The 27409-nt window shown below is 36.6% G+C and overlaps 1 protein-coding gene across 1 annotated transcript in view; it reads right to left on the reverse strand.

The window, feature by feature from the left end:
- The window catches only part of pde3b (phosphodiesterase 3B), a 69774-nt gene that overhangs the window by 6437 nt on the left and 35928 nt on the right, over window positions 1–27409 (reverse strand). Inside the window, exons 2-12 of the mRNA XM_088934805.1 lie at window positions 14854–14904; window positions 10990–11238; window positions 10000–10142; window positions 8515–8618; window positions 6189–6402; window positions 5653–5744; window positions 4499–4662; window positions 3477–3611; window positions 3134–3245; window positions 2763–2876; window positions 101–300 (exon numbers count right to left, since the gene is read on the reverse strand). Coding sequence (XP_088790931.1) covers window positions 101–300; window positions 2763–2876; window positions 3134–3245; window positions 3477–3611; window positions 4499–4662; window positions 5653–5744; window positions 6189–6402; window positions 8515–8618; window positions 10000–10142; window positions 10990–11238; window positions 14854–14904 — 1578 coding nt within the window. The remainder of the gene's footprint in view (window positions 1–100; window positions 301–2762; window positions 2877–3133; window positions 3246–3476; window positions 3612–4498; window positions 4663–5652; window positions 5745–6188; window positions 6403–8514; window positions 8619–9999; window positions 10143–10989; window positions 11239–14853; window positions 14905–27409) is intronic.

Genomic DNA, 27409 nt, shown 5'->3' on the forward strand with positions numbered 1-27409 from the left:
AGTGTATTTGTATTATACTTGTTCACAAAAAGAGAAAAACTAATCACACTTAACATCACAGTACAGTGTATCTAATGTGTTTAACAGCACTTCAGCTTACCTGGGGTGCATTAGTGGCTACAAGGAAAGCATTTGTCCGACCAGGGTGATCGTAATCATGCATCGCAGCTGCTACATATAGCGCCATGAGCTCAAGGGCCGGGATGTTCCAAGATAAACAGCCATAGCTGTCATCTGTTATCACACAGCTTTTTGAGGAGGCATAGGCCACCCTGCCTGGTGAGATCCCACTGTCCGAATCTGGAGAAAGCAAAACATTTATCTAATTAGCAATCAAGGAAGTTAAATGCCAATTGGGGAGAAATGCAGAACAATTGTCAATGTAAAAAGAAATGTTCAAAGGACAGGTGATGTTTACCTCATGCAGAGATATACATATACCCATGCGTATACAGTTGCATACATACAGTAATCACTCAATTAGTTATTGGAATATCTTAATATCTTGCGAGGACGAATAACTGTTGAGTCACCTCAAGAAGCATAACTACTCAGTTATACATGTCAAGAATTAAAATATATAATCCTGCTTTTGTTGCATTTTACAGTACATAGTATTGTTTCTCAGAGAAATAACCTCTCAGGATGTAAACTACGTTACTAATAATAAAATGTGGAGGGGAAAAAATGTTAGCATTCAAGTCAACCACATGCCACAATTGATCTCTTACAATGGTTAATATTACATTTACAGGTTTTCTGTTGCAGCCATGCAGATATCCCCAAAGCACATGAAAGTGTCTCTGCAACCAAAACTGTCAAACTGCTTTTAAAACAACAGGCGTATTATTATAGCCATATAATCACTTAAGATCATGTTATTTCTATAACATCACATAAATAATGTTGATAATATACTTTATATTCTGTACAGTATTATAAAACATTGCAAAACAAAAAGTTACAACAACAATTAATGGTAAAACTTTTAAATGTGTTCTCTAATACACCTGTGATTTCAGTGTCTCTGTCTTAACTTTCCACCAAATCTGGATCGTAGTGTATACCAGTAGGCTAAATGACCTGAACATCAACCTCATCAATAATCATAAGCTAGCTAAAACAAGCATGATGATAAGAAGGAGAAGACAAAAACAGACTTGTTCTATAAGTCTCCTTCAGGAGAGAACTATACTGTACAGTAGCTTGAAGAATCTAAAGAAAATCCTTTATCTAATTCATTAATCTTTAGAGGTTTTAATTTTGCAGATACCCTCTATACTGTAGGTCCTGTACAAAGAATAGACATTTATGACTTTTAAATGTCAGGAAAAAAGCACATTCTTGTCTCTTTTTCTGGTAGGAAGACATGCTTCATTTAGCCTTTACTGATTAACTACAACTGCATTTGAGTTACTGGTAGAACCTGTTGCAGTAGCTCTTGGGCACATGATATTAATCTTCAGAGGCTTGTAAGTGGCTCAAACAGTAAAGGAGCTTGATTCAGAGCTCTACTCTGAACCTGGGTCAAGTCACTCACCACCTGTGACCTACTGTAGATTCCCTATGAGGCTGTGCATAACTGGCACAGCTGTGCTGCCGTAGGGTTGAGGTTAACTGGGGGCCTCTTGCCTCTCAGCGACTCCTACAACTTTGCTAGGTGCCTGCAAGCTTACAGTGATGTCAGTGAGAGACTCATCCAATCAGTTCTTGAATTCCCTTCAAAAGTGGAGTACGATTTTTCAGGAATGCACTAATACAAGACAAGATTTTGTGCATGTTGTACAGTTTCTAAACATACACTAACAGTATGAATCACCAAACAAACAATATTTATTGTATTTAGTAGTGTTATTTTCTTACTGTAAATTAGTGTGACAGAAACCATGTGCCTATACTTATATCCATGCCAGTCTATATTCACACTTTCATTGTTTAATAAACAAAACAGTTTAACAGTTAACATTCCATGCCTGCTGTATAGGGATGACTACTTTCATCATAGGCTTCCAAATCTACACATAGACTGTATTCTTTCTTCCTCAAAACAGCCTGGGGCACTACACCTTTAAACTACTTATCATTTCAGAATGCACTCTGCAGGTTGAATTAGTCAAAGAATGACTCAGGCTTTGCTCCATTTAAAAAATTAAAATAGCCATCCGCAGAGTTAAAATAAGCTTGAAACATGCTGAGTTCAGCAGCAACAACAGATTTCAATCACAATGGAGCCCTTCTTATCTAATGGCAGCTGCTCTTTTGGCAGAAGAGGTAAATCAGTCAGCAGAGGTTTTTAATTAATTTTCTATGGATCAAGGCTACGTCAAATATCATTAACCAAAACGAGACTTAAGAATTTTCTGGTCTTATTCTAAACAAGCCATTAAGGATGTGGAGTGCACAAAAAATGTGTTCAACAAAATGAATACAACAACAATATCTTTGCAATCAAAAACAATACATTTATACATCCAAACATTCTTCAGAATGCAACATGAGAAAAAAATAAACAGAATTTATGACTTATTGAAGGCAGCATCAACACAGATACCACATGTTCCATTAATTTAAAAAACTAAAACATATTTAGCATAGCCTATTTACAAATCAAGCAAACAGATAACAGAATGAGCTCAGGATAAGCATCTTGCCAGTCACAGTCTATATAATATAAATCTTCAAGTACTTAATGTGGAAAAAAGATTTGATATCAGCTTGAAAAGTACTGACTGCTACTCAAGTAGAAGTCAAATTGCTGCTACCTGTGTCACTCCCAGTGATGTGATCATTGTGGATTTGTTGAAATCCAGGGATCGGCCTTGTGGTCAGATACCAGACAGCATGAAGGACATCCGTGGCGTGAATACGATTGTGATCTGAGCGAGAAATAGAATTTGAACACTTTCAAAAACTGCAGACACTCATTAGCACTCAATCTAAATAATCCAATATTATTTATCCATCATTAGTAAAGTAGAATTTACTTCACAATATTATAAGCTATATGTATATTCATTCAGAACACGGCAACAATAAAATTAACATTAATTAACAAAAAAAACCTGAGGCAATCGCTATTTGATAAAGCATCAAATAAAGTGTAAAATTAGAAGAAATGTTATAAAATACTCACAGGGAATGTCCCGGTAGCCATTCTCCAGTGCACAGAAGTACGACATGAATTCCCGGACTGGTATTTTGAAAATTTCAAATAAACCAGTGTCTTGGAATAAGGTGTAACTAACCTGGAAGAGCAAGAAATGCCACCATCTTTAAAACAAATAGTAGGATGAAATCCCCATCCAATTTTCTACATTGCTTCTACTAAACTAAGTCAAGGATAATATGGTTAATATAGGTAAAAATGTACATACTGTATAGTGATTGACATGGTCTCAGCAAGGTTTTAGCTATGTTTTGTGACAAAAATACAGTGTTTAAACTGCAACAGAGAAAATTGTTGTAAATGAACTTACAAAACTGAGTATTCTTCCCGATTTTCCTCCTGTTTTGTCAACCAGATCGAAGATAGGAAAGTTCCAGTTGTTGATTCTCTCCATAAGAACTTCATGATCCTGTAGCAGTGGGTCCAATATGAAGTCTTGGTTGCTCTGGTAAAAAAAAGAAAGTATTGGCCATCTTAGCATTTTTCTAACTCCAGTAATTCATGTCTGCAGTGATGAAGATGGCTATGTCTGTAGTTGCACAATGTACAATATTAAAAAAAATGAAGAGGGGCACACATTTTGCTATATTCCTGTGGTCTTATATCTGCCAAACTTGTAGGGCTTAGAGGAAAGTTATTCCTGAAGCACTGGCAAGGAGGCTATTTGATAAGAAAAATTACTAAGTAAGCACAATCACAAGGGAAGCACCTTTGTTGTAGTGCAATCGACTTTTTACAGTGAGAAACAAGCAAAAAATGGGTGAAGAAATGGGTGTGCACAACTGAGTATTTTTAGAAGTTGCTGAATGATATTCTTTTTAAGAAATCATATATTTATATACTATACAATAATCACAACTATGATATTTTAAATAATTGTGTGAAGGTATTGACAGCTAACTACATTTTAAATGGAGATATTTACACCAAAAACATACTGTAAAACACTACAACTAATTCTGTGTTAGTTGTAATACAGTACCTTGTATTTTGATCATTTATGGCATGTATGTCCCCCTTGAAGTACACTTAAATCAACTCAGCCCACCACAGCAAATGAGTTTGACATCCCTTTGTTGTGACATCACTCTCCTTTTTACCCTGAACTCATGAAAATCAAGGGTTGTCATTTTCAGCTATACGCATTTCCAATTATATCTAGTGCGAAAATCAGAGCCCTAGGTCATTCTTATGTAGAAAGTAGAGAAATTAAAATAAAAAAGGGTGCTTATGCCATCTCCTCCATCTGAAGTGATTTTGATGAAAGCATTTTACTTTACAGTAGAGGAACAACAAAAAAAAGATAATATGTATAATCCATTACCGTCCTACCTCAGTCTCCTGACTCGAGTGTGTCTGACACTGTTGTTGTTCTGTGTCCGTTTGGCTCTCGTTATCGGACTCTCTGATGTCTGGGTACTTTTCACATTGTGTTTCTGCTTTTTCGTATGCTTCCTTTATCTGAGAGCTGTCACATGGACTTTCTGTTCCTTCACCTTTGGGAAAAAAAACAAACATTTAAATGCGTCATCATTTCATTCATGACCCATTCTCCGAAAACCAAGCACTTCTGTCTCAATCTGTGATGTTCTGAAGATTCGTTATTGAATCTGCTAAGTTCTAGACAGATTTTTTAGAGTCAGAGACAGAATTATTATCTAAATTTAGAATAAAGATCTACAGACTTATCATCAGAATCAACAGAGGACATTTCAGGATCAACACTGGAAAACAGTGTTTAGTCAAAAACATATTTTGAAAAAATAACTGTCTCCTTTTGCATTATTTGGTTTTTACAAAACAAAAATGTATCATCTACAGCACCCAGAATGGAAGAATGAGACCCAGAGATTCATTCTGAGATTCTGAGCCACAACAGAAACTTTGGTTTGCTGAAAAACCTAAGACAAAAAAGAGCAGACAAGAAAATGCCTGCTTCAGAATGTGAATTATGTCTCACCCAGGTAAAACTTGAATTTTCATCCCACAAAGAATCATCTATACATTATGTGTAATTCTAAAAATATACCTGAAGTGTACAAGATGTTCCTACTTTTGTACATTTGCATAATCTGCAAATAATGGGGATAACTAACTTATCATGCAGTGGTTAAAGATGGAAGCTGTTTAAACACATTCTGGAATGCATAATGAGTTTACAGTATTTTTAAGCAGATCAGAAAGAGTTTTCACATTGCCAATTTAACATTAGAGTATGTTTTTATAATACTGACCAGCATGGAATAATTTTGTTACATTATGGTCTCAGGGAATAATAAAAGACAAAAAGCTCTTAGATATACATATATATTTGAATTCTGTTCTACTGTTAATTGGATAACATTTCCTGATCAAATTCCAAGACGCATTATGGCCATTCGAGTACTTATGCATGTCATCTTTAACTTCGGGTCATGATTAAACTTCACCTTATCAGTAAAATGACTGCTCCACAATCACAGTATTAATGGGCACTGAAATCCTACCTGATCTCTTGCGCTGCGTCTCAGTGGCAGACAGTAAATTAGCCTCCCCTGACTCTGCACTGGGAACTGTTTTCAGCATCTGACGTCCACAACTGATAAGGAAAAGAAAACAGAAGTAGTTTGAAATAAATCTTATTAATTAATGTTGGCTGATACATTTATCCAAAATGACTTCCCTTTTTACCCGTTTATACACTTAGTCACTTTACTGTGGTAATCTGTACATTTCTCAAGGATACAACAGCAGTGACACGTCTAGGATTAGAATACACAACCTTTTAGCTACAGGCGCAGAGCCTTTCAATGGTCTCAAAGCAAGGCACTCTAAATATCATAACACAAATTTAATAGTCACTATTCAGCTTGAAGCAGAGCCATACATCTCCATGCATCAAAGGAGCAAAATTAATCACAAGCCTTCAACACCAATTCAAGAACTGCACGAAAAATGAAGTGTTGCATTTAATCCAGTCTTATGGTGCATGTCTGTTGCACTGGAATTCTAACTAAGTCCAGATCTATAGGAGAGTGGTTACCTTGTGCAGAGAGGAATGCTTGAAGTCCTGAACTGTTGCTGGAAGTCCGGAGAGCTGAGTGCGTATCCTAGAGGTTTATGCAGGTTGACGCTGGGTTTGGTGAGGAAATCAGCGGTGTCTGGGAACTCAACTGGGGAACGTGTCACCAGAGACCCACTGCCACCGGTTGGGCTGTGGCTTGGAGAGTTCACTGGACTCAGACTGGGGGACGTGCCTCAAAACAGAAAAACTAGGATTATTGCCCTTCCGATTTTAAGTATATACACTGTCATCTTTTAATGTAAAATGCAATGCAATAGATTGAGTGAAAGTAAATGGAAATTCACTAGAACAACTTTACTATGACTTGTCAGGATGAACAGATGTCCTGAAAGTTTAGAAAAGGTTTTCTTGTTAGCAGGTACACTACCTAGAAATCTGGCGATCTGTAGATCTCACCAAGAAAGATTGGACAAAGTCAGCATTTTCCTGGAAGAGCTTTAAGAAAAATCAGACGCGTGCATGAAAACGTGGTGAATTACAAATAGTAGGTGGTAGCTTCCCTCTGACCCAGAAATTCCAAGTTATGGAAGATGAGGAACTGCAGACTACATGTGGACATTATTCAGAAAAGCAGGGCAGCTAACCCTGGTCTCCTGGACAGATTTTAAAATCAGACTTCTTCATCCTGACCTGGGTAAAACTCCTCCTACACTTTAAACCACAAAGTAAGTTCTCATTGTCTACGGCTAACCTGCTGTAATGCCCCTGAAGTGGAAATGGGCACTGCACTTCAGTGGTGAATAAAGTGAGGCTTCTTTTGCCACTGTCACCTCGCCACCCTTCTATGTGGAAAATGTTGCCCAAATGCAAGGAACTACTGACAGTTCAGTGTGACATAAAAAACTGTACTTGTCATACTTAAAATGGTGAATAACCTTGCTTCAGAAACAGGCCGCCTAGGGATAAAACTATATCCAACAATTCAGTATGATGTATGGTTGTTTTCATTCTTTTGTCACTGTTTTTGTGTCCAGTATAGTAGAAAATGTATACACTTTTGTTGTATATTTACTGTCCACACTTTTTTTGTGGCGCTGAGCCTTAGCACTAAGATTATTTGTTATTCCTTTCAATCCTGCTGTGAAATGTATTTCTGAAAAGCTTATGTCACATTTAACTCCAGATGTTTTTTTTCCTATATTCTTCAAATACCAGGTAGTGATATTCAATCACAGCAAAGATACCTTGTTCTCAACATCGGCGACACAATACGATGAGAGACTGATTCATCAATGCACTGTCATGGAGAGCAGCACACTAGATTTACAGTTTGCATCATAGCTCTTACGCAGCAAATAAAAAGAATTATAGCCCTCATTTTTTTTCTCAAATAATATCCAACATTAAAGTTGCTTCTCAAATGTCAACTGACTCCTCAATAAAGATGATTATGCTTGACATTTTAAGTGGTGTGTCAACTGGTATATCTCACACAGCAACAGAGATGTAAAGCATCCATCACTTGAAAAGCTACTTGAAGTTGCACAGAGCAACTTTTTCTTTTTTTTTTAAAAACACTGCTTGCTCAAACTCAAACTGCTTCACTTTCTGGAGTTTCTAGCAGAAGTTCGGGAGGAAGATTAGCTCCTAATCTCACACACTTCAGCGTGCCTGCATAATTGAGTCTCGCACCTAGGTCTTCCCTTCCCTGTTACATAGATGAATAGATTAATTGTTAGAGAAAAGTAACCACTAGTTCAGTACTTCTGTTAGATCCTAATGAATGTGACAGAGGGTCAAAATATGTAGAAAGTATCTGGTGTGACTCTTCCTAGCTAATGGCAGCCTATCTATGAGTATAGGATGCTGAAACGCCCCTCACTAACGTCCCTCTATCACATTAATTAACACCAAATTACTGAAGATAATGGTTTACATTCTCAACAATGAATCTATTCATCTACAGTATTTAACAACTACAGTACTATAGCAGATTCAAAGAAAGCCTAAAATAATGTGCTCCTGTGATAAATAAAGGTAAAAAATTAAATTCATATAATTTTACTTAATTTAATTAATATAAATTACTCTTAAATATTTAAGCAACAGATAGGAGATAATGTTAATACTGTATACCTTTTGTGAAGCATACATTCTTGGCTATGGGGCTTCTTTTCTACTATAGTGCATAAGAATATTTATGATATAATCATATATATATATATTACAGTGTTCAAACAGAACAGCATGTTTATAAAAGCACAGTTAGGAGAAACTAAAGGTAAAGGTACATCACTTGGGTCACAATACAGTGTGTCAGACAAAGGATTTGTCCAGCACCTACCTGCTCGTCTTGTTACGTGATGCGACAGTGTCACAGACGAAGACCTTTGCTTCGGGATTGTCAAGAGGTTTGCATTGGAAGGTCCGTTTGGCTGGGGCCCTGGGCTTTAAAAATAAAGAATAGTTTTCTAGACGCTCACTCTCAAAAGCCTCCGGCCAAGATTGTTGGCAAATACAAAGAGTGAGGAAAGACTTCACTACAAGATGCATCTACTAAACAAGTATTTTGTGTGGGCAGATGGTTTCCGTTATTATGCTGTACAGAATCAGTTGTGTGTGTTTAGTGTAATGTGTGTGCAGTCCACAGCATTGAAGTCTGCGCAATAAATGGTGCAAGTTCTCAGTTATCTGATTAAGTCATGCAAAAGCTATTTTACTACTTTTACTTTTGCTTGGGCCTCATTGGACATTCAGAAACAAGAATGGGATCCTTGACATTAAAAACAGTATGCTGTACCAGCAGGTTTGAAGACTTAGATCATAACTCAACATTGCACTGCAGCTATCTAGTTAATGATGACAAAAATAGAACAACACAAGAGACTGCTTTAAATGCATGTATCAATAAATTAACATCATAAAGCTGGCTCAAATAAAGACACACATCTATGTGGACCATAATTAAGGACAGTTTGCATTCTAATGGCTTTCAGCCTAGAGTTTTAAAGATTGATAATGTAATCTGCATTTAAAGTCTTATTTTGGTCCATATAAAACTACCACAGTAAGCAATTACAATATGTTAGTCAGAGCCTGATAAAGATATAAAATTACACATTCTAAAAATATGTACGTTCTATGTTAGATAAATACTTTAGACTTAGTCCTCAGTGATCACAGCTTTTAAAGAAAATAGTTCTACTAAAATTACAATATCTGTTGTAAATATTTAATTTATTGGAAAACAACTGCAACTATTAAAAAATGCGCTTGTACAATATTTTACTGTTTTGGGGGCTTTTCTTTAAAAGTTTTCTTTGTAGCATGAATGGGCATTTTTGATGCTACTCTAAAGATTCTGCTGTTGATAACAGAAAGGGTTATGGCAAGGTTTTGGATTGAACTCTCAGTGTTCAGAACATAACCAGTGTTCATAAAATATAATAACAATAAAAATCTGTGAATGCACAAGTGATGCCTAACTATTTCTCTGCAGATACTTGGAACACTAATTCTGGAGAAGGCCAAGTGAGTCATCTGAACATTTTGCAGCTACAGTACAACAGTATTTCCAGATCTTCCCCTGTGAAGCAGAGCTGTGGGTTGTGTTCAGAGTCTGCCATCTACTGCGGAAATGAGGAATTGCACTGTTGGGCTGCAAAAAGGCAAAATACTGTTTTTGTTTCCACAGATCAAAATGTATACCATCATTTCAAGAAAAATACTAACAAAACAATTAAAATTTTGGGTGTCTGTCTATAGATGAAATGTGTTTATTCTTAAATTGATTTTAAACGATCGTCATGATGATGTAAGCATGGCTTACCTCATAGCACTAAATTCCTGATGAGGTCGTTTTCCATTAGTGCGTTCCCAACGAGCAGAAGCCTCCAGAGACGGCAGTGTAGAAGATGATGTTGAGCTTCGCCGTAGCTGTTGGGTGGGTAGGCTATTCCTGCTGTTCATTCCCTGGGTGAAAGAACCAATGCATACCAAAAATCAATTTGTCATGTAAAAAGAACTGAAAAAGTTCACAGCATTAGTCATCAATCCACTAACACACACAATCGATCAGTATTCTGAATTAGAACTCCAGGTTCTTCCCCGGAGGTCTGTAAGCAAAATTGAAATTACATTTTGAGAAATCTCAATGGATTCATTTTTTTTCTGCAAAGAAATTAGAGTCAACTTGCAAGCTCTTCAGCAGGCAGGCTCCTAAATATGTAATAAACTGTCCAAACATATTCCCGTTAGCACTGCTTGTGTCGATCTCAGCCATTCTCAAATCTGAGTTAAAACCTGCTGAAATGTAACAAGACATTTAGGAATTCTTTCCTGAGTACATCTGAATATTTTTCCAGAACCATGAAAATTCAAATTCTGGCTTAATGTCTACATCATGTATTCTCAATACACAGTGTTTGGCAAACAATAGAGAGGACGACATTTTAGACAATACTTTATTTAGAGACTTAGAGAACCCCAATCCGGTTAGTCTTATTGGTCAACTGTTTTGTAGCTTGCTGGTGTTGCCAATCTGTAAATGAATTAAACAAGAAATGTGTTCAGTTAAGAGAACTCTGGTTCTTTGGAGCTGAAAAGTAGCCCTGATTAACATCTAAGTTATGCAATTTAACAAATGACTTGTTGAAATGATCACCATGGCATTGCTCCATGTCTTTAGAAACTGCCGATTTAACGGTGGCCCTACAAAACCTGCTGGTCTGGGGCTCTCCAGGACCGGGGCTGGAGATCAACAAATCCTACAGATCAGTTTGTAAATAAGAAAACAAATGTTTCAGGCACTTCGACTGACCTTATGGGGCTTTCTCTCTCCTTTCTCCGTAGGGTCCTCCATTTCGGCGCAGGGGTAGAACCCAGGAAAAGGAGTGAAAGGGTTGACCCGAGGCCGGCACGACCCCGAGAAGGTTCCCATCAGGCTGCTGATACTGCGCAGGGAGGAGATGACTTGAGGAGACAGGGAGGAATCCGCCAGCAAGTCGGAAACCATGTTACGAGCTTCGTTGATGACGGAGAGGTCCACGCCGTTCCCACTTGCAGCACCCTGACGCAGAAAAAACGGCTGAACTCAGACCAGAGCATACAGTATGTACAGTGTGTCAGCAAAGCACGATAGAGGCTGAGCCAACTGAAAAAAGCTTTGCGATTCAAAATAAAAAAAGAATCCAAATGTCTCCCAGAAGTGGCAATACACATTGTACTACGGCTATAAACCTATTTACCATCAGATAACTGGAACAGTCTACCTATACCACTAGTAGACACTTGCAAAGAACTTCCACTACCTGCAGGTATCGCCTGATATATCTTCTTCTTGTTATTGTCACTTGTGAAACAGTGTGCCTTTATCCCCTGATTGTGGATGATAAAAACTGAATAAACACACAAATAGTAGTATCTACTTCCTTTCAGTTCTGACAAATGAAGACAAAACATTAGATAATATTTAGAAGCTGTGTCTTTAAATTGGAAATAAAAGCATTAACTTAGTAAAATGTCAAAAGTAAGGCGAATAAGAAAGGAAAAAACAGCATAGAATGTTAATTGCGTACAATACGTCTTCAAATTCCATCTCATATACTGTACAATTTGGTTTCATATTAACTCCTTTATAAAAGGGGTAAGTATGTACTGTAAATGTGTGTTCACGTAAATGAAGCACACTTTGCTTCTAGCTACAGTACCTCCTCCACTGTACTGCATGAAGATTTCTCAGGTTGTGGCAGATGTGAAACCGTCATGCTTGACAAGCTCTTGACTGTGTTGTAAAGTAATGCTGCTTTTCCACACACACACACTTGAGTGCCCCACTGATTAACCTTACCACCTGTGAGATTCTTTTATGTTTAACTCTGAACGCACCGAAGACAAAGGGGAAAACAGAGGCCTGTTTATTAGATATGGCCTTAGAAGTGACCTCAGTTGCGGAGAGCTGCACATGTTTTACAGAACATCCTGTTTTCTTTACCTGTGTTGTTACCACAGTGTACTTAATGGGTGACATGTTTTATAGCCCTAAATGAAGAAGATGAAACCGGAATTAAGTTTGGCAGCATTATGATAAACAAATGTTTTTCAACACTGAACTTTTTTTAAATCTAAATGGATTAGAAATGTAATGTAAAAATACATTTTAATTTTGTGCAAAAAAGTTTAGATATATTCAAATTAAGAGTTAATCTAATGCTTCCATATTTATTGCTATTGTAAGGCATGCATGATAGACGTAATATCAAACATTGTGTTCCATTCAAAACAATACTGAATTTAAGAGACTTTGATACTGAATCTCTGAACAGAAATGAAAGATTACTGTAAAGAGCTATACAATAATGAATTCTAATTCCTGAAATTTAGCCATTTCTAAATTGCTAAAATTCTGCTGAGAAATACAGGGCATGTGCAAATCACACTATTTGTCTTCTGTACATAGAAAATGCAGAACAAATTAAGGATGTACTGTACCGTACCTAGTTTAGCTTCTCATTATAGACTCCTACTTAGTGTGTTCTGCCTACCCTTGGTTGTCTGCTAACCTTGAGATCCACAAGCACTTTAAAATGTTTAACCAAGTTACTTCTCTTTCAAAGGCTCACAGATGCAAGGCCTACAAAAGCTAGTTTGTCCCTCTTTGACTCTTTCCACCCTCTAATGGACAGTAGTTTAGGCCATAATTTCACTACCATTATCACTTTCAACAAAGGCATTGTAACAAATTCCTTTAAAAGTCCATATTATTACAAAATTCACATTATACTGTATGTTTTACACTAGGGTTTTATTAGTCCACTGTTATCAGTAAAAACTGATTGTTTAATCCAGCTCTGCTCTATCATATATGAACATGAAGGGGGTGAGGACTATGTCAAGGCCACCCCTAAACTCCAGCCATCTTTCATTTCGCACAGCACCTTAAGGTGCTTAAGGCACTAGGTACCTGTAGCTCCTCCAAACAGGAATATTTAATAGATTTCAAAGGCTTTTCATCTGAAACATCTTTCAGGAGATAAAACATTTCTTTAAATTAAAAAAATGTGCAGTATATAACAAGCAAATAAGAAAATGTTTTAAATCAACCACTACCTCCATACAGATATGGTGCATAGCTAGGACTTGCAATACAACAGCACATGCTTGGCTGCCATTCAGGTTATAGGACTTGAATTGCAGTGGTATTTTGAGCCAAATTGATGTCTATAAGCCATGAAGAGGTTGTGAACTTGCAGGGCTTTCACTGAGAAATGCAATGCTCCTCCATTCAGTTTCATTTATTTACAACACTGTAGGACTCACAGGGTGTAAATTTATTTACCCCACTATAGGACTCAGACTGTATAAACGGCTATTTTTCCATCCATCCATTTTATGATCGCTTCCTCCAGTTCAGGGATACAGGGAAGTCGGAGCCTATTCTGGCAAGCAAGAGGTGCAAAGCAGGGTACGCCCTGGACGGGACATCAGTCCATCACAGGGCAGACAAACATAAACACACACGAGGGCCAGTTTTCCCAGAAGCCAATTAACCTACAAGCATGTTTCTGGACTCTGGGAGGAACCAAAGCAGCCGGAGGAAACCCACACAAACAAGAGGAGTTCATACACACAACATGCAGATATTCCCCAAGTCTGGAATTGAACCCCAGGCCTCAGCACTGCAAGGCAGCTATGCTGACCACTGCCACCCTAATCTGGCATTTAGCTCTGGTAAAATGTTCCTAAAGGTTAGAGGTTACCATAGTGGTTAACAGGGTTATCTGATTTACAGCTGGAAATACAAAATTCTAAATGGAAGAGGCATAAAATGAAATAACAAGCTACCATTTTTTAAAAAACAGAACTTTTTACAGAACTATGAATAAAAGTAGACTCACATTGAGGGACAAACGTCTGCAATATCAGTGAGCATGGCCAGTTTAGAGTTGTGTTAATGTGGCAAAACGGTGCCACCTAGTGCTTTTAAAAAGGCACTGATAATAAAGATATACTGTAGCACTAAACACCTTCTAAGAAATCAAATCAATGTGTCTTATTGATCTTTCAAAGTTTCTTATGCATACACTAATGTATAACAAAAGCTCAACAACAATTCATAAATGGTTAATTTTACCTAATGCTGTGTTGCATTACTAGAGTGTTCAAAGTTTTGTTATTAAAGAAAGGTAAGAGTACAGTACTACAGTATATGGCATGTTTTAGGAGTATAAGAATTAGTTTCAAAAGATAATAGGTCATTTGGTCCTATTAGCTTTTTTGATCTAAGAATCATCTGTGACTCGAGGTTATGAATTTCAACATGACTGGGGAGCTTGATGCAAATTCCCACAACTCTTTGTGCACAAATGTACTTTCTGCAAAAAAACAGTCACAGTAACTTAAGGCACCTCTTACTAGCCTAGATGGATTCAAGACTTTGCTCTTGAAAGGCTGCACAATAAAATGATCTCAAGAAGAAATTTGCAAATTTAAAAGAACTGTATTAAATAAAAAATGGTGAATAATAAAGTAAATGTGCTTATGAAAACAATTTTCACAATTTCATAGAGGTTCCAAATATCCTACTGAATATTATTTGGTAATGATCTGTAAAAAGGATTATAGGGAAACTAAAGAAAACGTTTACAGTGAAATAAACCCAGACCTTGCAGCCTACAGATCTTACCTGATACTGGGGTTTGTACCATTGCTTCAGGTCCCAGTCCCAAAGAATCATCTGTAAAAGAGAAAAACACAGTTCAGTTCACTTCACTGGTGAAAAGGAGCAATAATAACACACTGCATGACACAGTCATAGCCATACTGGGCACGAACAAAGTGTTACCTGCAGTTTTAAACATGATGTCATCTCATCCCCCAGACAATTACAGAGCTTTGTTCAGAGATTGAGGAAGCTGATCACCACTTCAAGTATATATAAATAGCTGAAGGAAGACACTGTGCTATACTGAAGTAGTATGCAAATATGGGCAATGTTGTAAAATAATACTGGCTAGGGAAAAGTAAACATAAAAATAAAGCCTATAGACAGTATAGTTGTACTTTTCTTAGATGTTTTTTCCATTTTGTTTTCACCAGTTATAGGTGTATAGGTGAACTTTACATTTGTTATTTAGATTATTTTCAGATCTATTAAACATTTTAAATCTATACAGACATTCACCTACAAATAAAGTGAAATAAGAAAAACTGCCTGCTTGAAAAACAAAAGTTGTTTTTTTCAGAATTGTTTTTCTGATAAGTTCTATGAGTTATCTGAAAACCTACAGTACACAGCACTTAATGAATGCACTGTGTGCAGCCTGTAAAATGAGTTCTTTTTTTACCCTTAAGAACTAAGCCTTTCCTCCATATCCTTCTTGTAACGCTATGGATGAACACACTGAGGACTTTGAACTTTTGTGGTGTTATTTTAGAAACACAGTGGTAAAAAGTGTACTCCCTCTTAGTAACGCACAATTCACAGATGTTCATTCGCACTCATTTTTCACTTCGATATGCTCTAGATGAGGCATGTGTCGAGTGAGTAACATACTACGAAGTAGCAAAGATCTCTTATCTATCACGAGACTAAACACAGCATATCATGAGTTTACAAGAGTTTCTCCCACGCTGACAGCATGCCTTCATCTACTGAGTCCAACCTTTCCACACAGAGACATCAAAGAACTCAGATGACCAGGTATCTACAGCACCATTTGCCAAGTAGAGTCATGGCCAGTTTTTATTTGTTTGTAGTCCAAAGGTCTCCCTATTTTTTCGTTAGATAATAAAAAAGAAAAAATGTGGATGAAGAGGGGATTATAAAAAACTGCATTTTAACAAATCTGTCAAATTAGCTACATTTTTAAAGGCGATGTAGATTTAATTAACATTAATTCATTGCTGCTGATTCGCAAAAAAAGTCCTAAATATTGAAACACTGTATCTATTAAATTAAATGGTAGGTCACAAGAATGTCTAAACAAGGCCGCTCTGTTCTGTATAAACTCTGTCCTGAAGGGAGGAAGCTGCACTGGATACATGGATTCGTACCATCCCAAGTGCTGTGAACACAGTTAGCAAAACCAAAACAAGCCAACAAAAAAGCAGCATTACTGCATTCAGCTTCATTACCTCCAGAATTTATAACGTTATAAGGTTTTTGAGGTACATATTCATTTTTGGTGTCAATTATATACCAAAATCCTAGTACGGAAATCGTAAATTGTGGTATGCAAGACAATAGTGAAGTTCTCTTTATCTTAACATTTACTTCTGTGTTACAGTCTTTCGGTGAATTGAGATTAAAACCAAACTTATGCCTCATGCAAAAAAAACAGAAAACCACGAAAACCGCAGTAAAACGTCAGCAACGGGCCTTTCAGATCTTATCAGGCCTAAATACGTCAATTGGGTTTTATTTTCATGTTATCTGTGCAGACAGAAAACGCACAAAACATGAGGCCACTCAAACAGTGTTGGTATTGTGCTTGACAAAACTGCTTAGACTTTTGACATCTACTATTTTATACGTATACTTTTCACTGTACACGTTTCTTACACAGTTTTATCAAGCATGGCTGAAAAGGCCACCATCATGACTTGGAGAGGAGAACAAATACGAATCAATCTGTTTCACACATGTGACATTTTCAAACAGATGTTGAGCCTTAATATAGTTTACACCCACAAGCTGTTTGAGGACTTCAGCAATAGAAAACATATTACAATACAGTCAATTGAATTGTGTTTTCATTGAAGAATTTCAAGATCAGGATTTGATACCTACAAGATACTTTAAGAAAAAACAAAACGGGGCATAAAGAGCATTAAGCAGGCTTAAAATGAAAAGACATGGTCTTCTAGCACATAGGATATATGATACAAAATAATCAATTTTCCTGCATGCATGAGCTCAATATAAACGCTTGGAAGGCATTTACAAAAATGTACTTGGTTCATAAAATTCTGTAAACACAGTCTTATGCAACAAGACCCCTTATCTTAAAGACTTCAATGGTTGTGCCACAAGGTGGCACACAATAGCTAAAGGGACCACTGATAACAGCTCTATTTTATTTCTCTGTGCTGGCTTGGCTTTCCTCAAGATCCAAATGGGGACAAATGAAATACAAGAGTTTCAAATAGCACCTCTTGTCACTTTATAATTATTCTGTATTTTAATTTGCCCCACTATTAAAATTTGCCCCCCCCCCACCCATAATCTTATCTTTTTTCTCATGTAAATCGTGAATGAATCATTGTTGCTGAATGGGGTGTGTTTAGAAAAAGGCTGATGCTCTATTATACTTCACTGGAAATCACTCTTAGGGAGACAGGCTTGCTTTTCTATTTAGTCTGACCACTTTTTCTTTTAAAAAAACACCTTACAGTAGTTCCTATTCTATCAACACATTAAACCGTTAAGAGAGTGTTAAAAAAGTGAAATAACCAGAATCAAACCATATACATCAGGTAGGAGTTATATTACATTTAATCTCTCGGTGGTAATTAGATTGATCTAAACACTGTAAACACTTTCTGGAGAAACTGCCCTGCTCTGCTTCATCTAGTCCAGCTGTGATATAACTTACAGACACTCATCTCCGTCTTGTGGCTAAGGGTGTACAGAGTTAAAAAGAATTTGCAGGGTGAGCCGCAATTCTCGATGCTTTTTTTTCTCCCAACAAAGAGAATTTGTTTATCCTGTCACACTGTCGTCTTCATATGCAAAAAGGACGCCTCTTCTAAGAGCTGCCTGTGTACTGACATTCTCATGTACAAGTTGTTTCATTCCCAGACAAATTTCCCTCGTTAAGCCTGCACCGTGAATGAACAGAAATTTGGTTTTGATTTTTTCTGGAAAGCTAGGAAATATTTTGATGATAAAGCATTTCATTGCAATAAATAACCTGATGTATTTACTACATTAGTATGAGATATGAACACCACTGGACCACCGAGATCTTAAATTCCTCATAAATCATTTTTATGATTTGATCATACAACTTTCCCTGTTTTGTGTTATGCATTATAATTAATTCTATTTCTGTTTTTCTGTTTTTGTGCCTACAATGAACCTACAGTATAACAATGAGTGTTTCTGGGAAGTGCTCAGTTTTTCACTTAGAATATTTTTTTGGAAAGCCTAAGTATCTTTTTTCTCATGGATTTATATTACCTTTCTTTAGATGTTTCCAATAAAAATAATGGATTCTTCTAAATATAATTTAAAGCAACTGTAGATAAAAAATATCAGCAAAAGCATTTATGGTTTTCCCAAATTACTTAAATGGGCATACAGTTTTGCAAGCTGTTTAAATATTTATTTGTTTTTTTTTTCCCTTTTGTTGTTTATTCCAGATGGAGAAAGAAAAAAGTACATTTTCTACACCCGTTATTGTGCCTTTTTTAGATCAGAAGATGTTTTCATTGATCAAATGGAAATGATCTTGGTTTGTCATCAGCATATGTTTGACACTGCTAGACATTAGTTCAGTAAATAAGTATTTCCATGACAACCCAGCATAGAATTAAGCAAACAATGATACAAACACCATGACAACTTGATGCCGGAAAAAAATGTAGGAAGTCATCATTTGTGGAGTATACAACATCTGTAACTTGGTGACACTGAGTAAGACTTATAGCTCAAATCTAACCTAGGTCTTAAGATCACAAGGAAGGTTAAAGATTAGAGAAGTCTCCCTAGAAAAATGTCAAAATTCAAAATCTGTCTTGACATTTCTTCTGTATGATTATGAGACCATCTGTTAAAATGAACTTAATGAATTAAGATGTTGTAGACAGTGTAATCTGTTATATAAATTAAGTCACCTATTGTATTTCCTAGATTTCAATGAGATCTTTGAATCTCACTGACTAACACATACATTACATTAGGCTGCTTTTAGCTTGCTATGCTACCCTTCTCTTCTTCGCTATAAGGTCAGTCTCGCTTATAAAGAAAAAAAACCCAGAAAAAACAGAAAAGTAACATATTCAAAAGTCCAGGTTCAGAGAAAGGGCATGAAGCTCATCTTACGGCATTTTAATGGTGATGAACCGAGCATACTGAAAGTATTTGTCTGACCTCGTCCGGTAGGTCTATAATACTGTACAATGCATCTACAGCTGGAAATGTACAGCTAGCTACAGTACTTCTTTTTACTTTGTACAGGAAGCTAAAGTAACTGCTTACTATGTTTATTTTCACACACTTGTATCTTAAATATTATAATAAATAATAATGCTGTTGTGCAGATACTATACAGTATGTCATTTTAAAACAAAAAAAATCATTATGTCACGAAACTGCAAGTCTAAGTCCTGTACACACACTCTACAGCAATGCTAAAGGACGCAACTCGCTTGTCAAGACAGTAGTTACCTGATTCATAATTCATTACAACTGGTTATATCAATTTTTGCAGGGTACTGCGTATTTTTGCGTTCTTTTTGACAAAGCATTAATTTTCTTAAGGATATACTACAGGTCCACAGTGTCAACCCTTCATTTAGCATATACAGAATGGTCTTGACCTGACCTGATTCATCGCTGTGGTAAACAGCTCACACACTGTGAGTGTCAATCAATAAATTGTATTATTATAGAGTCCCTTTCAATCATTCTCAAGGCACTTTACATGAAGTCTACAGTTAAAAAATATAGTAAACAAAAAGGACAATAAAACTATGTATGAATGTGACACTAAGGGAAAGAAATATGGATTGCAGGCCACTGAAAACAAGTAAGATTTCATACAGGCTACATTTTTAATACAGTCAGAAAGAGTATTCCAAAGATCAGGAGCTAGATCCCCTAATTCACAATGGGAAGACGTCCTTCGAATACTGAGGAACCAGCAGAATGAAGCTCGCGAACTGGGATATTCTGGGAAGCAGCTCTTGAATGTGCAGAGGAGACAGCTCATGCAATGCCTGGTTGATCAACAAGAGAATTTGATGGTGAAGTAATATCTTGGATGAATCAGCTAACAAAGCTACTAAATCACAATGAGTGATTGTCCAGCAGTGTAACAATGTGCTGTAGCAATATCAATATGCTATTGGAGACCTTCCATTTCTGCCTGTTTGTTTTATTTCTAGGATTGGGAATATCTGTGACTGCAAACAAGCATATTCAAAAACTTGGTCCCTGGGTCATGTGGTTTCACAATGCTCACAATGACAGCCTATAATTTATGTTGTCTTACATACCTTACATAACACAGCAAACTTATCAGTTTTGTAAACCAAAACCCAACAGCAGCGATAAAATATTTACAGCACAGGTGTTTGAAAAAGGTGGCACTATTTACACAACCCTGCTAAAAAAATAAATCAACACCATGGACTGCTCTGGGCAATGCAAACTGATTCCCATCATATTCAACAAGAATCGGTGAATAAGACAGGGTACTTGTGTTCCGCAAAGCAAACACAAATATCAAACAAAAATGTTCTTGTAAAGACAAACCAGGGAATCACCAGCCTCTATTCCTTCAAGACAAGTGATAGTTATGACAGGACATAAGATCTTGGAGCAGAGCTACCAGCCAAACTGACAGCCCTACAGTCTTGTATGGTCACTCAGCACTTCGTACTTCGTATATTAGCTAGACCTCCAAAACCATCACTGATATGCAAATAGGTTTATCGTAAGTCTCAGGATAGGGAGGTAACCAACTGTGTGTTTCGATATATACTGGACAAGCACGGTTTATTTGCATGTGTTTTTTTTACTTTGCAAGTTGTGTATCAAAGAAAACATTTAAAATGAAAACGAGTTTCATTTAATAAAAAGCACATTTATTTAACATTAGTTTGCCATGCTCAATTTTAAATTATGCTTCATTCAAGCATGCTAAATTGTGAGGATAGGGAGTGCACTAAAAAGTCCTTAAAACACCTGCACCATGTTAGATATGCAGCTGCCATGTCTCCTGTCATTTATGATAAAACCGCATATCTGACCCTAGTTATTAAGAATCACAAAAATATGTATTCACTACTAACAAATGGCCATATGAACTGCATTAATATATTGGACAAGAATGATAACGTTGTATGAAACACACCAGAATATAAATTAAATTTTGAAAACTGAAAGAGGGTCATCAGCAAGATTCATAGGAGTGAGCAAAGGAAGTTTCTGTTTTTCAAATTAAGTCAATAGAATTTCTCCCCAGCAGTCACTACTGTAAAACCGAGGTCTGCACTGCTGATATTGACGTCAGAATTAAGGCACGCTCTAAATCCCCTCATTCTGCAGATAATGTGGCTCTTGAAATGGACGGTACGATAGCAGTCAGTGAGCCCTGAGGATTAGGACTAGTATCACATCTGGAGTGTGCCAATCTTTCTGCATAAGATGGGATATGCTCTTCAGTATTTGTGCTAAATAGCAAGAGCACTTTTCTTAACTCACAATTAAGAGTTTCCTTATGTTTCAAAGGGCCAATTCCCAAAAAAACAACCTAATGAGTAAAGTCATTTTGGCCATCACCAAGTTTCCGTGTTCAAGTGCAGAAATGTCTAACAGATTAATTGACGTATTTATTTTTAAAGGAAACTGTGCAGATGTATTTTTTTTTCTATTTTTGAATTAATGAATTACAGGCCTTGGTTTAAGTGTGTGTTGCAGCTTCAGCGACTAAACGTAGAAACAATGTTTTCATAGAATCACAAAGTAATTGAAATGTTAAGCATAACTTCCGATACCGTTTTCCTGCAGTAAATCAGATATTTATTTAGAGATACTAGCAGTTAATGTGGAAACCACAGAGGGAGATTGAAATAAAGAAGTTCACTGTCCTGTGTCCAGAATTAAATAAAATAAAAATAAATAAAACCACCATATAAGATATTTTAAAAAATACATTTACCCTGAGCACTGTGATTCACAGACATTTTGTAGCAATTCCAATAACAAAAAAAAAACACAACTTACATGGAGTTTTTATTATTTGTGAGATATGACTTATACTCAGCATACTGTATATCAAATGACAGCACCTGGTACCGTCTGCTGGGCTCCTGAAAGTCTTTAAATCACAGAGTATATCAATGCTTCACTTCTCAAAGACATGTAAAGGAGAGTATAAGCAAATACAAGTGCATACAGAATAATCAATCATTATGACACTAGAATATTAAAATCACTTTGTCGTTTTTATCACCATCATACATGAACAACTCTTTCATTCTCCAAGATGAAATGTCGATGAACACATAGCACATTGACAAATCTTGCTGTACTCATGCTGTTTCCCTGATTTAACTATGCACACAACTTCTCATAAGTCTCTCTTTTGCTAAACAGCAAGGAGCCAGCTAAAAAAGTCATTCCCTATAACAGCCAATAACCCTGCAGCACGACTATGAAAATTATCAAGCATGTGGAAAAATTCTTGGAAACGAACAGGGGGCATGTGTTGGTAAGCTTGTGTGTCTTTTCACACCTGCTCCTCAGATTTCTGTTCAGGTGTTACTGTGGTCACTGTACTTTTAAATACCAAATATTATCTTGGCTCTTTTGTTTAAGTTCCCTTCCTGCTGCCATTGGGCACATACATAAAAAGAACAACTTTGCATAATAAGAAACAGTTGCTTTGCCTTCCTATCATAGTTAAATTTTAATATCAGAAAATTCCTTACCTTTGACTCTTGTCCAGAAAAACTATTTTTTTATCACATGGAAAACAAATACACTGCAGAACTGAACTAAATCTCTTCCTTCTCTGTGATAGATGACAATGTTTTGAAATGAAGACAAGAAGGCAATCTGCTAACTGAGAACTTAATGTAGTTGGTAAAAGAAGAGATTCTAAAATATTTATGATTTTATTTACAAAAGAAAGGGCAAAACATTTTAAATGAAGGGATTAGTATTACTGTCAACCTCCCTTCTACCAGGCATCACAGGTCTTTAAGGAAATAACCACAGCCACATACCCGCAGGTTCTCAGTCAATGAGAAAAATAACTGCTTATAAGCATTAGTGGATTCACTTTTTGTGATTCACAATTTCAACAACAATCATACTAAATTATTCAAAGGACTAAGTGACCAGTACAGAATATGCCTGAAAAGATATCAGAAGCAGCGAACTTTCATAGTTCATAGACAACTGTGTATTCTTAAATTCATCATTGTTATACAGTACTTACTGTAAGTTAGCATATCAGTCTGTAAAACAATTAACTCAGTCATTTAAGGGCATCATTAACACATCACTTGACCTATTTAATATAATTATTCACCTATTTAATAACAAATATAGATGGGACTTGCAATAAGTAAGAGTAGTGATCTTTATTTTTATACAGAATAGTTTAATCTCCCTGTCACCCGAAAGCTATAGTGCACGTCGAAATTTAAAACCACAAAACCCTCAACTTGAAAAACCAAAGAAAGTGCAGCATCTTTGCACACACTCAAGCAGCCAAACAGAACAACACATACTAGCACAGATCATGTGCAAAATTCTCTCTGTATCCTCAGTACCTCCACAGATGCAATAGATTTTGAATACTATATTGGGGTTACCCAAGTGGTGACATATCAAAGTTTTCCCTTATAGAAGGAGAGTGAGCAACACATTAGTTTAGAAAATGACACTTTATAGATGCTAAAAGTTCCATTAATACTGAATTCTGCATGAAAGATAAAACATTCATTAATAGATATCCAATTAATCATTCATAGAGCTTAGTTCCTACCTTTGCTAACACTGTATTAATTTTCCTTTAAAAAATGTATAAATGGAATTTGTCTGTTGTTGAATCGCATTCTGGCACTGCTGCCCAGTGCTGTCGCACTTGGCGGCGTGAGGCATCTCATCAATAGCTCCCCAAAAAGAGTCATGTGGGTGAGTCCCAAAAAGCAGATGGAAAAAATGGGATGTAGCCAAGTGTTTGCTGACTAGGGCTTAGAGTTCCTGCTGAGCACCGGGAGTACACAGACAGGTACAATTACAACCAGTGCTGCCCTCAGGTCACCCAGATACTGCCAAACATACAGGGTCACTCACGAAGCAAACTGTCGAACTATAGCAAACTACAGTGTAGCACAAGAAATGCGTAGAAACACATTCAACAAAACTGTGCACCTTTCTATACATTACTCTGAACAATGTACTGTAAACATTAATTCCATATTGAATATTGGAGTGTAAAACGTAAGAAGAAAAAAAAGAATGTAAGAATGTTTCATCTGTGGAACCTTCTTCAGGTGCAGGTTTTCAAAATTTTGAAATGCTAAAATTACAAGAAAAACACAGCACTTCGGTATTAAATTACTAGCAAAAAACAGCAACAAATGCCAGAAAAATCATAATAAATGTTCAATGTAGACAAAAAATGATAGTATCTGTTAAGACAGAATCCTTCATAATAAACACAGAGATTCCCAATTTCCTACAGGACAACACTTAGTACCTATACATTGGCAATGCTTACAGAACATGGAGAGTCCAACAACTGAACAAGACAGTAAGCCAAAAAAGGGTTCTGTGTGCGTGTGCAGTAGGGCAGGCTCAAGGAATGCAGAGTGCTGTGAAAATGAAGGTCTAAAAGCTTGCTGTAAGGAGTGCAGCAGTATTCAAATTTATGGCTCATCTCCTTCAGGCCACCTGCCTCAAACCAAAACAGCTGCTAATGACGCAAACCGGGATGACAGCCAACCTGGCCCGCATACAGCTGCATACCCTGGAGGGTAATTAATAAGTCACAAAGAGTTCTCAATTATACAAGCATCTCTGAAGCCTGAGGCCTTGACCAGGGCGAAGAATACAGCTCTTTTTAGTATTATTTTTATAAAGAACCCAAACTGAGGGCACACACAGAAGCACCAAGCCAGCTACAAGACCTCTGACGCGGGGAGAGGCTTCCTTTTTCAAGCGATTTCCTCACGACTGAAGACGCAGAGTAATGTTTTTGGCGCCTCGTAACTGTAACAGGATCCAGTCATGCAGTAAATCCATCCTGAAAGTGTTGTGCTGTTATGGTGAAATTGAATTCAAATCTGCAGAACAGAATTGCTATTTTACCGCTGTGTTCTTCTGCTACAGAGCAGCAGCAGCAGCTGCCCTGTCTCTGCAAGGTACATATAGTAAATAAATATTTACCACAGAGGTTTTGAATAAAGCTACAACACTCCTTACAGATGGGAAAATTACACAAAACTGTTAGTTATCAGCAGCACCTGCAGTACCTTGAAAGGATAAAACTATAGTTATTAGTCAACATGTTTTAAATAATTCAAATTGTGCTATACTCTCCTGGCAGAGAAATGTTGGACCAGATTTGTTACATTTTGAAAACAAAAAAAATACTTTCCCCTTTTCTGAAGGCAACATAAACCTACCAAATTATAATATTAAAGGTTTCATGGATGTACACAACTTATTGTTTATGGTGTTCAACGGGCCCCGCAGGAAGCCCATGGTTTCAATGAAAAGGTCACACTTTTCTCGTAAAGGGATATTCCTGCACTTCTCTTCAGAGAACATTCGGTACACATGACCAGAGCAAGCAACATGTGCTGCTTCGGAGTAAGACTCTTCCACAGCTCTTATTGACATCAATCAAGAAAAATCATTTAATCTTCTTTCACATCTCGTCCAACCTTCGCCTGCCTTCATATTTTCTCGAGAGTCGCTTGCACTTTGACCTGTTTCGCCCACAGTAAATGCCAGGGATGAAGAACCACGAGAAACCCAAACCGATGCCTATCAGTTAATACTCTACTCTGTCTACAGAGCAGATGGTCCATAAATTGTTTAAAATTGAGCTCACGCATATGAAAAAGAGGCTGAGGATATGAAAAAGATAAAGAAAATCAGAAGGATTTGTTAAGGATGCTGGAAGACAATTAAGGAAACACTTACATAAAAAATAAAGAAGACATTTTATTTCAAAATATAGAAACTATAAAACTATAAATTACCCTTTCTTTTAAACCGATACGGTGTTATAATTTCTAGTAATTATTACATTCCCAGGGAAGATGTTTGCACCAGTCCCTAAATGATTATTCAGAAATTAACCCATGTAAACTATTTATTCACAAGCTTTATTCATAAATGCAGTGTGTGCTATTATTTAAAAGTGTACAAGGCAACAAAGGCAGAAGTTGAAACATGTAAGACTCTCAGCAAATTTCAGGTAATTCTTTGGGGGAAAGAAATTGTTTCCACTGGTAACATGCAGCTCTTCAAAAGGTAACTGTGAAATGACGGATGTTACACATCATGTTGTAATACGACTGTTGTGCACATCATTTTTTTCACAAATATCTTCACAACTGTCACTCTAGCCTTTTCTTCTTAAAGTTTCTTTTCCTGGCAAGATGCCAGACAGAAAAAAGCTAGCATAATGACAAACACGTGTTTGCAGGAAAAACAAAGATGCCACAAGCTGAGGAAGGTCAACACAATTACGTCAGAAATGAACTTTATCCCACAATGGCACATTTCAAACTCAAACGCCCCATTTCTATTCTGCGACTCTCAGTCCCCCTTATTCCATGTCTTAAAGCTTGCATGAAAGCTAAAAAAGGAGATCTGTGTATTGCACCATCCATCATTTGTTGAGAAAACAAAAAATCTATAAAGGAAAGCTCCAGCACAAAAACACAGCAATTATTTTTACATTAGAGACGTTCATATTATTATTCACGTTACATTCTAATACCTAAACAATGTTGGTCTATGAACAAAAGTGCTTTTAAATGTGCCTTAAAAACTTACTTTTTTCAGAAATGCTTTTGTGATCATTTTTGGTGCCAGTCAGTGCATATAGAAAATAATCAAAGAACTGTAGGAAACTGCAAAGAACTAAGGCAATAAAGGTTAGTAGTGGTATTTTCCCTTTTCTTTGTGTTTGGATGTTGGAAGTAAGAAGAATGTCCCATCTGTAGAAAAGGCTGCACCACACACGGTCTATAAACTCTTATTGGGCTGATTTAGTTCAAAGAATCACATGTACCTGTATGTATTATAAAACTAGTTACCTGTAACCCACACCCCAGAGAATCCTGCATGTTTACTTAGCAAAGTACCCACATTACATTTTAAGATGAAAGATTTTTAAATACACTGAACTACACTGGCTCCAGTCTGGATTTCCAGTAAGGTGGAAAGGTTTAGAAAAATAATGTTGCAATATTTGACTTGAACATTTGCTGATTTCATTACAGGCATTAATTTTTTTATCTACAAAAAAAAGCATTTTGAA

This window comes from Atractosteus spatula, chromosome 16, assembly GCF_055471065.1.
Source record: "Atractosteus spatula isolate fAtrSpa1 chromosome 16, fAtrSpa1.hap1, whole genome shotgun sequence".
Taxonomy (NCBI): domain Eukaryota; kingdom Metazoa; phylum Chordata; class Actinopteri; order Semionotiformes; family Lepisosteidae; genus Atractosteus; species Atractosteus spatula.